The sequence below is a fragment of the Pantherophis guttatus genome, chromosome 4 (genome assembly GCF_059756535.1).
Source record: "Pantherophis guttatus breed Tessera chromosome 4, ASM5975653v1, whole genome shotgun sequence".
NCBI classification, from domain to species: domain Eukaryota; kingdom Metazoa; phylum Chordata; class Lepidosauria; order Squamata; family Colubridae; genus Pantherophis; species Pantherophis guttatus.
In genome coordinates this window covers 67,687,667-67,703,868 of record NC_142066.1, presented here as the reverse complement: position 1 = coordinate 67,703,868, position 16,202 = coordinate 67,687,667, and the positions used below count along the sequence as shown (strand labels likewise).

The window sequence follows — 16,202 nt, the reverse complement described above, 5'->3', positions numbered from 1 at the left end:
TCTCAAATATTGGAACACTGCTATGATGTCACCCCTAATCCAACTTTTCATTAAACTAGACATACACATTTTCTGCAACCATTCTTCATATGTTTTAACCTTCAGCACTCTAAGCATCTTAATTGTTCTTCTGCTCTCTTTCCAGAGTCTCAACATCTTTTTTATATTATGGCAATCAAAACTGGATGCAATATTACACATATAGTCTTATCAAGGCCTTATAAAGGTATTAATACTTTACATGATTTTGATTCTATATCTTTGTTAATGCAGCCTAAGATTGCATTGCCTATTTTGGCTGCTGCATCACACTGCTGGCTCATAAGTGATTGTCTACTAGAACTCCAAGATCCCTCTCACACTTACTGCTATTGCGTGAAGTTTCATTTAATCTCTATCAGTACATTTGGTTTTTCTTGCCTAAAACCTTGCTTTTCTCTACCTTGAATTTCATTTTCTTAGAGAGGGCAGAGTGTTCAAGTTTGTTGAGATCCATTTGGATCTTGAGCCTATCTTCTGGGATGTTGGCTATTCCTGTCACTTATTGTCATCTTCAAATTTGATGAGTTCCCCTTCTGTTCCCTCGTTTAGATTGTTTATGAAGATATTGAAGAGTATTGGGCCTAAAACTGAACCTTGAGGTACTCCATTGCTTACTTTCCTCCATGTGGATGTATTTCCATTAAGGACTACAGGTTGAGTGTGGTTTGTCAGCCAGTTATAAATTCATCTGGTGGTGATTCACAGATTTGTTGTTTGATTATCTAACTGGTGGCGGTGGCACAGTGGTTAGAGTGTAGCACTGCAGGCTACTTTTGCTGCTCACCAGCTGCCAGCAGTTTGGCAGATTGAATCTCACCACGCTCAAGGTTGACTCAGCCTTCCATCCTTCCGAGGTGGGTAAAATGAGGACCCAGATTGTTGGGGACAATATTGCTGACTCTGTAAACCGCTTAGAGAGGGCTATAAAGCACTTTGAAATGGTATATAATTCTAAGTGCTATTTCTATTGCTATTTTCCAAGATCTTTAGTCCCCTTTATTGTCTAGTCCCCGCTCCTGTCATTTTTGAAATCATGAAATTGCTTATTTTTGTTATATTGGAATATACGTCCATAAAACCTGTTTGTATTTTATAAATAATTCCAACATTTTTTTGGTAAAAGTTTCAATAGAATAGAATAACAGAGTTGGAAGAGACCTTGGAAGTCTTCTAGTCCAACCCCCTATTTAGTCAGGATACCCTACACCACTCAGACAAATGGTTATCCAATCTCTTCTTTAAAACTTCCAGTGTTTGAGCATTTACAACTTCTGGAGGCAAGTAGTTCCACGGATTAATTGTTCTGTCAGGAAATTTCTCCGTAGTTCTAAATTGCTTCTCTCCTTGATTAGTTTCCACCCATTGCTTCTTGCCCTACCCTCAGCTGCTTTGGAGAATAGTTTGACTCCCTGTTCTTTGTGGCAGCCCCTGAGATATTGGAATACTGCTATCTGTCACTGCATTATTTTATTTGCCAGCTGAACTCATCATTTCTGGACTGTCAGACTCTCCATAGCTTGCCAACTTCTTATCAGTAAGCTACGTGTTTCCGTATCCACCCACATTCCTTTCTCTCACTTTTTCCTTTGTTCTCTTTCCAGAAAGGTCCGGCTGAGAGATAGCCGCCCAAATTACTTTCAAAAATGTAGCAATTACTTTTCCGTTTCCTAATCCTTCTTTTCATCAGATTAGACATATCCAGTTCCAGCAACCGTTTTTATATGTTTTAGCCTCCAGTCCCCTAATCATCTTCGTTGCTCTTCTCTGTACTCTTTCTAGAGTCTCAACATCTTTTTTACATCGTGGTGACCAAAGCTGGATGCAGTATTCCAAGTGTGGCCTTACCAAGGCATTATAAAGTGGTATTAACACTTCATGTGATCTTGATTCTATTCCTCTGTTTATGCAGCCTAGAACTGTGTTGGCTTTTTTGGCAGCTGCAGCACACTGCTGGCTCATATTGAAGTGATTGTCCACTACAACTCCAAGATCCCTCTCACAGTTGCTACTATTGAGCAAGGGACCACATATATTGTACCTGTGCATTTTGTTTTTCTTGCCTAAATGTAGAACTTTACTTTTTTTCACCATTGCATTTCATTTTATTAGATAGCACCCAATGTTCAAGTCTGTCAAGATCCTTCCGTATCTTAAGCCTATCTTCTGGAGTGTTGGCTATTCCTGCTAACTTGATGTCGTCTGCAAATTTGATGAATTCCCCATCTATCCCCTCGTCCAAATCATTGATAAATATGTTGAAGAGTACTGGGCCTAAAACAGAGCATTGGTATACCCCACTGCATATGTCCCTCCATGCAGATGCAGTTCCATTGAGGACTACACATTGAGTGCAGGTGGTCAGCCAATTACGAATCCATCTGGTGGCAATGCTGTCTAACCCACATTTTTCTATTTTATCAAGAAATAGGTTATGGTCTACTTTATCAAATGCCTTACTGAAATCCAAGTAAATTATATCAATGTCAGAGTTCCGATCGATGCCCTAATTAAATCATGAGCCTCAAGCCAAACTTCAAAAGAAATCCAGTTATTTATTAGGAGCTTCATGTCAGCACGGACCAAGTGAAGCCAACTCTGATCTCACTTAATTCACGCCTTGGCTCTGACCCTGTTTCCCCCTCCCTTCAAGGTGTGTCATCAGTCACATTCCCAACAAAGCAATTTTGTGGGTTGTAGAAGTCCCTCCCTCCGGCCACTGTGGGTCTGCATGGAGATGATCTTGACGTTGCCAGATGGAATGTGCTTTGTTTTGACTGAAATGCAAGTTCCTTGATGCAGCTGAGAGGCTCAGTTCCCCAACCCCCTGCCTATGGCAACTCGAGAGCAGGTCAGGAATGCTTCACGAGTTGACATTCAGCTTTCCTAATTCCTGAAGGTGACCTGTGCAAAGCAAAGACAGTTTGAGTACAGGTATAGATTTTAGGAGTGTGATTCCTTCCCCCCAGGCTTTGTTCGGTTGTCTTAATGAAATTTAGCTATGAGGTGGTCAGCTTGGATGTTCCTGCTCTTTACCCAAGATGCCTCTGATAAGGGATAGCCCTTCCACTTGATTAGGTATTGGAGTGTTTCCTGTGCCACCTCGATTCCCTAGCAGTTGGGACAATTTTAATTGCGCCGTGACCTGGTTGATAATCTTCACTATGGGGAATGGCCCCATGAACTTGGGTCTCAGCTTCTTGCTTGGGAGTTTTAACCTCAAGTATTTTGTGGAGAAGTATACCTTTTCCCCTGGCTGGAATGGCTGTTGCAGGGCTCGGTGTTTGTCTGCCTGTTTCTTATAGGTCTGCGCCACTTTAGCTAGCACTTTCTTGACATTTTCCCCTGCTGCTTTTAGCTTTGACAACCAGTCTATCAAGCTGACTGAGGAGGAAGGATCCCTTGGGTATTCTGGCATTGAGACAAAGTCAATGCGATTCATTACTTTGAACAGAGTTAGTCCCATGCTACTGTGAACAGAATTATTGTACATGACCTCAGCAAAAGGCAGAAGGTCCGCCGAATTGGACTGCTGATAGTTCACGTAATACCTCAGGTACTGCTCTACCATGGCGTTCAGACATTCTCCGCCCCTCCCATTAGTAGTTGGATGAAAAGCTGAGCTAAGGCTGTCGGATGACCCAATGAACCACAGAAACTCCCTCTAGAATAGTGGTTCTCAACCTTCCTAATGCCCATTAATACAGTTCCTCATGTTGTGGTGACCCCCAACCAGGGGTGGGTTCTAAAATTTTTTACTATCAGTTCTGTGGGTGTGGCTTACTTTGTGGGTGTGGCTTGGAGGTCATGTGACTGGGTGGGTGTGGCTAGCTGGTCATGTGACCGGGTGGCCATGGCTATGTGTATAGGGACTACTCAGAGGGCTAAAAAAAGTCATTTCTGACAGATCCTCGCACTTTTGACTGGTCCTCACACTTATGACCATCCTCACATTTATGCCTGTGCAGCATTCCTAACAACCATGTCACTCATTTCACAACTGCTTCTCTTCACCATGGTGATAAGATAGGGCAAAAAACGTAAAATGTGAGGGCAGTCGTAAATTTGAGGACTGGTCAAAAGTGCAAGGACCAGTCAAAAATAACTTTTTCAGCCCTCTTTTTCAGTCCATGTGCACAAAAGGACTACCCAGAGGGCTGAAAAAAGTGATTTCTGACAGGTCCTTGCACTTTTGAGCGGTCTTCGCACTTATGACTGGCCATCATGCCCATTGTAGCATTCTTAACAACTGTGTCACTCATTTCAGAACTGCTTTTCTTCACCATGGTGACAAGATAGGGCAAAAACGTAAAATGTGAGGACAGTCGTAAGTTCGAGGACTGGTCAAAAGTACAAGGACCAGTCAAAAATAACTTTTTCAGCCTTCTGAGTAGTCCATATGCATAAAAGGATACAGCAATAGAGAGGGATGAAGGAAGGGAAGGGAAATTAGAGTAGGAGTGAGGGTAAGGGAGGGAGGAAGACAGGAGGAGAAGGAGAAAGGAAGAGGAAGTAGGAAGGAGAAGAAGAGGGGGAAAGAGAAAGTAAGAAGGAAAGAAAAGAGAGAGGTGGTAGGTTTGAGGAGAAAGATTGCTGTACAATAAAAAAGATGAAAGGGAAGAAAACCAACCCCAAACAAATATAAAGATATTAAGATAAAGAATGAATTGTTAAACTTTAAAGAATAAAAGAGAACAAATATGAATAAATAGCAATAATTAGAAACACACATACAAACATGCAATGTATTTTCTTTGAACAAAGTATTTGGCCGGTTCACAAATTTAAACAGTATTTAGTCATTTCAATTAAATTTACAATTTCTATATTTCCTTTTTGCCATATTTATTCCTCATCTATTTTTTAAAAAACCAATATTACCCTTCATCCTCATCTCTAATCTTAATAAAATTCAATTTTCCCCTTCTATTCTATATTATACCCCTTCCCATTGTCATCGATTTTTATATCCATCCTCACATTGGTTAATTATGTAATTATGTAATACAGTTGTTTAATACAAATTTAACATTTTAATATAAATCAATTAGTTATATAACTATCTTTTTTGTATATCAATCAATATGAACATGAATATTCCAATTATTTCCATGCAATCCAATTTCTTACAAATCAATTAATTATATTTACCAATAATAATAAACCAAATAATTTCCCCCATATATTTCTCCAAACCACAACTTAACCATTTCTGCTTTCAACACAATATACAATTAATAGTATCTCAATTATTACAATTCCCTAGTTAAATAGAGCTTTTTTCTTTTGTGTTTTAAAATCTTGAACCTCCTCTTTTGCCCTAAATTTCCCGTTGTTTGCAGTTTTGCACCTACCTTTTTTGGTGAGGAAAAAGAAAAAGAAATCTCTCTCTGCCTCATTTTGTCACATTGCAGCAAAGACCCTGCTTTACTTTCACTTTCGTTTTTTCAGCATAGCTAGGGGGGAAAAATCTGCTCCTCTCTTTGCAGCTAGCAATAGAGCCCTCTGCAAAACAGCTGAGAGCAAATCAGCTGAGAGTCCGGAGACTGATCAAATCAACTTATGGTAATTAACCTATGCTGAAGCTGAAAGGGGCTGTTTTTTTCTATTTTTGCAGGCACCGGTCTTCTCATTTGTTTTCTTTTAACACTAATCAGCTGTAGGGCGGCCCTTTGAAGCCCCGTGGCAAGAATTTAAACGGTTTGTTTCCCTCTAGCCATCAGCTGGGACTCAGGAGGCAGCAATAGATTGGGAGTGGGCGGGGTAAGCGAACGGCGACTGGCGATCCAACAGAGGCAGAGGGTGAGGGTGAGTGAAGACTTGGGGGGGCGAGAGAGGACTTTGGCGACCCCTGTGAAATGGCCGTTCGACCCCCAAAGGGGTCACGACCCCCAGGTTGAGAACCGCTGCTCTAGAACTTAGCTATGAACTGAACCCCTCGGTCTAAGATGATTCTTCGTGGCACTTCATGCAGGTGGTAGATGTGCTTCAGGAACATTTGGCTAGCTGGTGGGCTGAGGGTAGTCCGCTGTAGGGTATGAAGTGTGCCTGCTTGGAGAATAAGTCTATCACAGTCCAGATCACCGTGTTTCCCCCACTCTTTGGCAACTCCATTATAAAGTCTATTGTGATTTCCTCCCATGGCCTCATTGGCTCTGCCATCGTTTGCAGCAGTCCAGGGGGTTTTCCTGATCACTTTTTCATCATGGCTCAGATGGTGCAACTTTTCACATAACTGTCCACGTCTTTCTTCATGCCGGGCCACCAGAATTGCCTCCGTGCTAAGTGTAAAGTCTTTAGGAACCCAAAGTGGCCCGCTGATTTGACGTTGTGGCTCCTCTGGAGGATTAAGGTGCATAGGGACTATATGAGACATATAGTTTCATCCCCTTCCATGCTAGGTCCTCCCACCATAGCCCAAATCTGCAAGGATGAAATTAGGAAAGCTATACTTGCTACAAATGTCAATAATAATAATAATAATATTTAATGACTAAAGTAAATAATCATAATCATAATAATATGCCAAAAAAGAAACCCACTGGAACACCAAAGTGTAAAATTCGACTCGAAAATAAAATCAAGAAACTACGAGGGGATCTCAGCAATTTGAAGTACTTGAAAGAAAGAAAACTAAAGAACAAAAAGCTGAAAAATAGTTTACACAAAAAATACAACCTGGAAGAAAAAACAATAATGGAAATCATGGAAGAACTAAAACAACGTGCAATAGCAACAGCAAAGAAAATTGAAAGATACGAAGGACAAATAAAACAATATCGTGAAAATGTCCAGTTCAGAAGAAACCAATATCTCTTCTACTGGTCACTTGATGAAAATCGAGTCCAAACTAATGTTCACCCATGTAAAGAAAAAACTTTGAACTTTTGGGAAGAACAGTGGGAAAATCCAGTGGAATACAACAAAACTGCCTCCTGGATCAGAGGTATTCAAAAACAAACAAAACAAAACAAAATGGAGAATATTGTAATAACAACTGATATGGTTGCAAAACAAGTAAAGAAGGTCAAGAACTGGAGTGCACCTGGCCTGGACGAATTGCATGGATACTGGGTAAAACCTGACCAGCCTCACTGAATAGCCACTCAATTTGATTAAATGCTTCAAAATGCAACAAGCGAAGAATGGTTAACAGCTAGCCAAACATATTTGATAATGAAAGATCCAGAAAAGAGCACAGAACCAAGCACATTCAAACCAACAACATTCAAACTTTTACAAGAATATTGGCAAATTCAGTATTCAATCATCTGATGGAAAACAGCTTGTATCCAGTAGAACAAAAAGGAAATTATAAAAAATCAAAGATCAGCTGCTCATTGACAAAATGGTACTAAAAAATGCAAGACGAAGAAAAACGAATTTGAATATGGCATGGATCGATTACAAGAAGGCATTTGACTCACTACCCACAGCTGGATTAATGCATGTCTGGAAAACTTTAGAATTAGCAAAAATATTTGTACATTTTTAAAAGCAAACATGCAAAATGGAACGCAGTTTTAACAGCAAATGGGGAGAACATTGACGAAGTTATAATCAGATGAGGAATCTTCCAAGGGGACTCACTTTCACCAATACTGTTCAACATCGCATTAATTCCACTGACAATAATCCCACGAAACACAAAACTGGGATACCAAATCTCAAGCCAACATGGCAAGTTAAACCATCTACTATACATGGATGACTTAAAGCTGTATGCGAAAAGCCTCACTAAACTTGAATCAATACTCAACACAGTTCAACTGTTCAGCACTGACATCAGAATGAACTTTGGACTTGAAAAATGTGTTATACTATCCATGCAGCGAGGAAAAATGGAAAAAATAGAAAGAATAGAACTGGGAACTGGAAGCATCATGAAAGCATTAGCAAAGGATAATGGTTACAAATACCTAGGCATATTGGAAGCAGATAACATCTTGAATGGAAAACTCAAAGAGTTAACACAAAAGGAATACATCAGGAGAGTCCGCAAAATATTAAAATCAAAATTGAATGCTGGAAACATAATTAAAGCCAATATAATTAAAGCCATTAATATATGGGCAATTCCAAGGATATGCTACCCAGCTGGAATCATCAACTGGACTGTGGCTGAACTGGAAAACCTGGACCGGAAAATGCATAAACTTTTGAATATGTACCATGCTTTACATTCACGAAGTGACACTGACAGATTGTACCTGCCAAGAAGAATAGGGGGCAGAGGGCTATTGCAAATCCATCAAACTGTAGAAGAGGAAAAATGAAGTCTGAATGATTATGTGAACCAAAGCACAGAAAGATTGCTGCAGACTGTGAAAACGGAGAACATTACAAAAACAACAGAAATAAAGGCAAAATATAAGGAAAAACAGTTGGATGTCAGATTAAATGGATGGAAAACCAAAGCTCTGCATGGACAGCACTTGAAAACATTGAAAGAAAATGTGATAACTTGACATGGACATGGCTTAAGAGAGGAACCATCAAGAAAGAAACAGAAGGTTTAATACTTGCTACTAAAGAACAAGCACTACAAACTAATGCCATGAAAGTGAAGATACAAAAATCCACTGACAACCCAAACTTCCGACTTTGCAACAACAAAGTTGAAATTGTTTCACACTTAATATATGAGTGCAGCAAAATCGCGTGAACTGATTACAAAACTAGACATGATCGAATTGCTAAATTAGTCCACTGGCCATTATGTAAAAAATATGACATACCTGTATCCGAAAAGTCATGGGAGCACAAAATGGAAGAAGTGATCGAAAATGAGACAGTGAAGATCTTGTGGGACTTCGAATACAGATGGATCGTCATTTGGAATATAACACGGTTGTCGAGGGCCAAAGCATATAGTTTATTGATATCACTGTACCAGGTTTGCCAGAGTCGAAGATAAAGAACTGGAAAAAATCACGAAATACCACGACCTGGCCATCGAAACTACACGGCTATGGATGAAACATTTAACAGTGATACCCATTCTCATAGGGGCACTTGGTACCATGTCCAAGAATTTTACAAAACACATCAAGAAATTGCAGCTTCCTGCAATAACACCAGAAGATATTGGTTGATACCTAGGACGCTGGCAGCAACTCATATCAACCATTAGCACCATTAGCAACCATTAGCTCATATCAACCATTAACTCATATCAACCATTAGCATGTGTCATATTTGTGACACATTTTTAAATGTTCAGTTGACTGAGTTTCATGTTTAATGAATAAAAGAGATACTATTACTAATAATTATTAGGCCTGGAGGAACGTTATCCATGGGGTCGCAATGGGTCGGACACGACTTCATAACTAACAGCAACAATAATAATATAGTTTCTTTCAACATAAAAAATAAGAAAAACATCAAAGAAGCAATCGGTCCACTAATGGAAGAAGATGGTAAGGAGCTGACAGGTACAGTAGCAGAGAGAAAGCAGAACAGCTTAATTCATTCTTTGCATCAGTCTTTACACAAAGAAAAAAAATAGTCCAGGCTATCAAAAGCAGCACCATAAAAGACAGACTAATAATGTAAGTCAAAATAAGCAAAAAAAATTGTAAGAGAACACCTGCCTACTCTAAACAAGTTCAGATCATCAGGACCTGATAAATTACATCCCAAGGTTCTGAAGAAGCTGACAGATATGATCTCAGAACCACTGAACCATATTTTTCAAAGGTCCTGGTATACTGGGGAACTACCAGAGGACTGGAAAAGAATGAATGTGGTTCCAATCTATAAAAAGGGGGGAAATATATCCAGGAAATTACAGACCAATCAGCCTGATATCAATACTTGTAAAGATTCAGAAAAGATAATCAAGCAACAGATTTGTGAACACTAAAGAAGCAAGCAAAGCTGTTACTGGAAGCTAACATGGATTTGTTAAAATCAGATTATGTCAGATCAACCTTATTTTATTCTTTGATAATGTGACTCAGTGGATCAGAGAAATTGTTTACTTAGACTTCAACCAGACATTTAACAAAGTAAGCCACAGCCTAATTCTTTGCAAGATGGAACAATATAGGGTAGACAGCATGACCAGATGGAATTGTAACTGTAATACCATCATGGGGACTACATGCTGAGTGTAGTCCTCAATAGAATAACATCTAACTGGCGGGAAGCATGCAATGGGGTACTTCAGTTTTGTCTTAGGCCCAGTACTCTTCAACATCTTCATAAATGATTTAGATAAGGGGATTGAAGGGGCATTTATCAAATTTGCACATGACATCAAGCTGGAGGAAATTGTTAACAGTTTGGATGATAGACTCAAAATTTAGAAGGATCTTGACAGACTTGAGCATTGGGCCCTATGCAAAAAGATGCAGTTCAGTGGTGAGAAAAATTAAGGTCCTACACTTAGGCAGGAAGATCAGTTGCACAGGTACAAGATAGACAGTACCTGGCTCGTCAGTAGTACCTACAGTATGAGGGATCTAGGTGTCTTGGTAGACCACCATTTAAGTATAAGTGAGTAGTGTCTTGCAATTGCCAAAAAAGCCAACATGGTCCTAGGCTGGATCAATCTAGGAAGTGATAGTACCATTCTATGCTTCATTGTTGAGGCACATTTGGAATATTATGTCCAGCTCTGATTAACACCTTACAAAAAAAATGCTGAGGTCCTAAAACAGTATGGAGAAAAGCAACAAAGACTGGAGGCTAAATCCTATGAAAAATAGCTAAAGAAACTAGATATTTTGGGAAGACATGTATCTTCCAATAGTTGAAGGGCTGCTCTATGGAAGAGGGTGTTGATCGCCCTCCCTCCCTTTTTCCTTTTAAAAGGAGAGGGGGGAAATACCAACCCCCAAGCCTACATTGTTTGCTTTATGCCTCCCGAAGGGCTTTGCAAAGTGCAGTGTCAAGTGGAACTGAAAGAGCAGGATGTTTTCATTGAAAGAACTCCCATGTGTACTTAGCCTGCCATCAGCTTTTGGCTTTCAAAGCAGAAGTGATATGGCGGGAAAGCAACCAGGAAAAAGTTCATCTGCTGCCAACATAATAAACTTTCTTACTTCTAAAGATACAGAAGAGTGTTTCTGGTTGAGTTTTTTTTAAGGTATCTATTCTACCAAAAATTTATACTGGGGTTGTAAACAGTAGTTCTACTACCTTTATATATATTTGAGAAGCAGGGGGATTCTTTTGGATTATTCACAAATAGAAGTATTATTATTGCTATTTTAATAAGAGGAACCATCATGGATTCCCTCCCTCCCTTCCTCCTCCCTCCCTCTCTCAAAATGTCTCCTATGTAGCTATGCTATCTATGGCATATTTCAGTTACTCTTCCTCTCTTCTAATTTTCCTTCAGACATCAAGTCATTTGAGCAACTCTTCTGACTTTCAAAATTACCTAGGAAAGTATGAACCATCCTATATTTGACTTCAAAATGTACAAAGGTTTGAATGACATTGTGTTTATGCTAATAGTGAAAAGCTTTTGAACATATGTAGCAATATTCCTGCTCAACAAAAAAAAATAACAGAATAACAGAGTTGAAGGAACATTGGAGGGCTTCTAGTCCAAACCCCTGCTGAAGCAGGAAAACCTATACCCATGGTGGTGAACCTATGGCACGTGTGCCCAAGGTGGCACGCAGAGCCATCTTTCTGGGCACACGAGCTGTCGCCCAACTCACCTGCAGCTGTGCATGCTCACACACCGCAGCTGGTGTTCAGGCCTCTGGTGTGCATGCATGCAATTCAGGGAACCCAGCTGGTCTTTGGAGCTCTCCTGCGCATGCGTTCGTGTTTGTGCATGCATGCGAGAGTACTTGCACATAGCACGCACATGCACAGATGGCATTCATGCACATGCATTGTGTGTGAAAACTGCACATGCACAGGTGATGCAATTGCACATGCAGCGCACAGGGGAATCTGCATGAAAGCTGCATGCATGCGCAGATGGTGTGGTTGCGTGTGGAACACATGGATGCATGCACAAAAGCCGTGCACATGTGCAGATGGTGCGGTTGTGGCCGCATCACATGGGGGAGGAGCCGCACATTAATGCGGATAGCATACACACGCACAAAGCACCCAAAACGCGCAAAGCGCATACTTGTTTGGCACTCAGTGAGTAAAAAGTTCACCACCACTGCCCTATACCATTACAACAAATGACTGTCCAATCTTTCCTTAAAAGTCTCCAATGAAAGCGTATTCAGAACTTCTGGAGGCAAACCATTTTACTGATTAATTGTTCTCACTATCAGGAACTTTCTCCTTAATTCTAGGTTGGATCTCTCTTTGATAATTTTCCATCCATTATTTCTTGTCCTGTCTCAAGTACTTTGGAGATTAGGTTTGACCCCCTCTTTTCTGTAATAGCCTCTCAAATTTTGGCAGATTGTGATCAAGTCACCAGTTCTCTTCATTAGACTAGACCCGTGATGGCGAACCTATGGCACGTGTGCCACAGGTGGGCATGCCAGCTCAGCTCTGGCATGCATGCACGCACCGGCCAGCTGATTTTTGGGCCTTCTGGGCCCACCAGAAGTAGGGAAACAGGCTGTTTGGGGGTGGTGGGGAAGGCCCATTTTTCTTTCTCACCTGGCTCCAGATCCTCTCTATGCATCTGGGAAGAGCAAAAACAGCCTTTCCCATTCCCCCAGAGGCCCTCCAAGACCCGAAACGGCCCATTTCCCAACTCCCAGTGGGACAGGAAGTGATGTTTTTGCTGTCCCCAGCCTCCAGAGACTCATAGGGAAGCTGGGGAGTTTCCTGTTCTTCCCGTCTCACGACATGATTACATTTTGGCACTTAGCAACTGGCCCACTGTGGTTGCAGCGTCCCACAAGTTATATGACCACAATTTTCAACATTTTTCATGTACTTCTGCTTTTGGAGAAAAAAAAAACACCATGAGGACCACAGGTTGCCTTAACGACCATAGCTTTTATTTAACAACTGCTGCAAAAATGTCATAAAATCAAGTCAGTCACGCGATGACCCACTTAATAACCAACACAAATTACAACTGTAATTCTTATCTCAATTACAATTTTAAGGTGAGGAGTATCTGTACCAGAGTGATGTGTTTCCTCTACAACTCAGTTAACTGATTTCAAAAAGTTCATCTATTTCCACAGCATGGTTGGTATCCTGTAGAACACAAATATAGCAATGTCATAAAGAAGTGTAGTAATTGTTTACATGCAGTGCAAATCCTTCTTCATTGGGTCTGTTATATCATTCTAAAATGTATATTCCAATCATGAGTTGGAACAAGTGATGAAGACAACCATTTCTTTGAATTTTAGACTATACTTTTCTTACCTAATTGCAATTGTTCTTTCCCATTTATTTTTCTGAGATTCGAATATATTTTTCTGCCTTAAGTCCTATATATTATCACTGTTGCCAAGGTTGACTGGTTGTGATAGGTTTTGAAATATTTGGAATGCCACATCTTGTCAAGTTTGGGAAGCATTTGACTAAATTATTCGTGGTCTGGTGACAAACTTCAAGAGAGTTTAAATTAGAGATTAGACAATGCTGTTTAATGGGTTAGGAAAGGGAGAAGGAGTCCTAGGGAGCTTGATCACATATCAGGATCTGTTTATTTACTTATTTATTCTTTGTAGCTTATTATCCACTTTTCATTACTTATTTTAATCTCAAATGGGGTTATAAAATAGTATTAGTACTGTGAAATTATATACTCATAACTCCTTATAATCACAATCCATGGCACTGGAAAAAATAAGAAAACAAAAACAATGGGAAATAACAACTCAGATACAATTTAAAGGTTGGGTGCACAAATGAGTGTCCAGCTAGCACTAAAATTTGTTAATATTTAGTGACAGCTCTAATTGGAGGGAATTCCATGTATCTAGAGCACTCAGCTTCATCAAAATGGATTCCTGGCCAGTGGTGTGCTATCAAGGAGACATTCTCTCCAGATCTGAATAATTACAGGGAATAAATAAAAGTAATCTGTGACCTGAAAAACAGCAATAAGCAAGGGGTTCTTCCACCAAAAAAAATACATAATCTATCAGCCACATTCATAGAATTTAACAGGAAACAGATGCCATTGTCTGTCATATTCAAACCCTGAAAAAAAGCAAAAGAAGGACAAATAAAGTGGGAAAGATGAAATAGCTGCACTATATCTTCTAATAGTGTTAGGAAGCACCCAGAGAACTGGAGAAATTACAATAGGGACAAAATGGCAGATCGTGCCATGGGATATGGCTCTGAGGAGGCAATTTGTTGAACAATGGGTTTGAATCTGAGCATATTAACTACCCAAACTATAGGCAATGTGAAAGATTTCCAGTTGTTTTAAAGTTAGAAATAAAAAAGATTAATTCTGCTGAAAATTACTAATGCCTATGTATAGCTTTCTATTTGGATGACCTGCTGTTATGAACTTGCAAAATGCCACTATCTTGATTACTGGCTATAAGCATTAAGAAGTTAAAAGAGAATTTTTGATGCAACATCAAGAAATGGTTAGCTGGCTCTGATAGAGGTTTTTATACTACTTTTTATTTTAGAACTTTCAAGTGGTGTCTAGACACTAGAAAAGAACAGTTTGACCCAGACTAATTTGGCATTGTCATTGGAATTTATTTAAGAAATACAATAAACTTTGCCAAATTCTTTTCAAGAATGCTAATATAGTGACAATAAAGCATAATGTTCTTCATATTTCTTTTGGTTTATTTTTTAAAGATCATGAGCTTTCACATCCAATAAAATGAAGCCAAAACAATATGCCAGACAAGTACACATAAGGGCTGTATATCAGAACTGGTGTGCTGAGAGAGTGGGAAGTTACAATTTTGTGAAGTATGACACTGAAAAAAGTTGAAAGGCATACAAAACTGAAAGTCAAAAAGTTCCCATAAAATAATAGGAAACTAGCAAATTGTTGCTTAGATTCTCTGTTTAACATAGCTAAGGATGTACATGAACCTAGCATTAGGGTCACACAATGCAGTTAACACAATTTCCATATTTTTAAAAATATGTTCTGGTGCTGACAGAGTCAAAATTTAATCAGGAAAAAGGATATTGTCCTAATGATGAGAAGTAGGCAGCATCTATTGCATAGAACACTTTTCTTGCAAAAAAAAAAAAAAGAGGAACTTATAGTTAATTGTATATGTGCACCTTTGACTTCACAACTTTCTCCAGCTCCTATACAAAACTTGTATACTGCTTATTAAATAACCAAGACAGACAAAATAGGACACAATTAAGGCATTTATTTTCATGGTTTTACAAAAGTCTAGACCAGTCCTTTACCTTCAGGAAATTTTTCTCTCTTTCTCTTTTACCTTGGTAAGAGTATCTGTAGAATCAATAAGGCATTTGACACTGTAGAGCACAACCTACTTCTTGAAAAGTTAAAAAGTCTGGGATAGACAGCATCATCATCAGATGAATTTGTAACTAGCTTAGAAATCACACTCAACATGTGGTCCTCAATGGAACTAAATCTACATAGGAAGAAGGAAGCAGTACCCAAAGGTTCTGTATTAGACCCAGTACTCTTCAATACCTTCATAAACTATTTAGATGAGGGAATAGAAGGGGAACTAATCACATTTGCAGACACACTAAAATGGCAGGAATAGCCAATACTCCAGAAGATAGGCTCAAAATACAGATGGATTTACCGTATTTTCCGGCATATAAGACGACTGGGCGTATAAGACGACCCCCAACTTTTCCTGTTAAAATATAGGGTTTGGGCTATACTCGCCATATAAGACTGCCCCTCTTCCAATGCACACCAAATAAAAATTAAAAAACATCAACTGGCTCACCTACAATGTAAAAGCAGCTGTGCTAGACCCAAAATGGCCCCTGTAACAAGCAGGAACCTCACACAGCCACAAAAAGCCCCCCAAAAAAACTTTCACACTCTAAACACACACAACACAACACAACTGGCTCACCCACAATGTAAAAGCAGCTGTGCTAGACCCAAAATGGCCCCTGCAACAAGCAGGAACCTCACACAGCTGTTGTAGGAAAAATAACGGACTAGGACAAGCTCTTCAGTGCAGGAAAGAGTTTTTATTTGCGCAAAGGTTCAAACAGTCCTAAGACCACGAAACAAAAGTCTGAACCCAGATTACTGATTTCAACCAGATATTTAT

At 39.5% G+C, this 16,202-nt stretch overlaps 1 protein-coding gene across 1 annotated transcript in view; it reads right to left on the bottom strand.

The window, feature by feature from the left end:
- Positions 1-12,958: 12,958 nt before the first annotated feature.
- The window catches only part of HUS1 (HUS1 checkpoint clamp component), a 43,229-nt gene continuing 39,985 nt past the window's right edge, over positions 12,959-16,202 (bottom strand). The window contains exon 8 of the mRNA XM_087892362.1: positions 12,959-13,185. Within this exon, the coding sequence (XP_087748488.1) occupies positions 13,157-13,185 (29 nt within the window). The 3' untranslated portion in view covers positions 12,959-13,156. The remainder of the gene's footprint in view (positions 13,186-16,202) is intronic.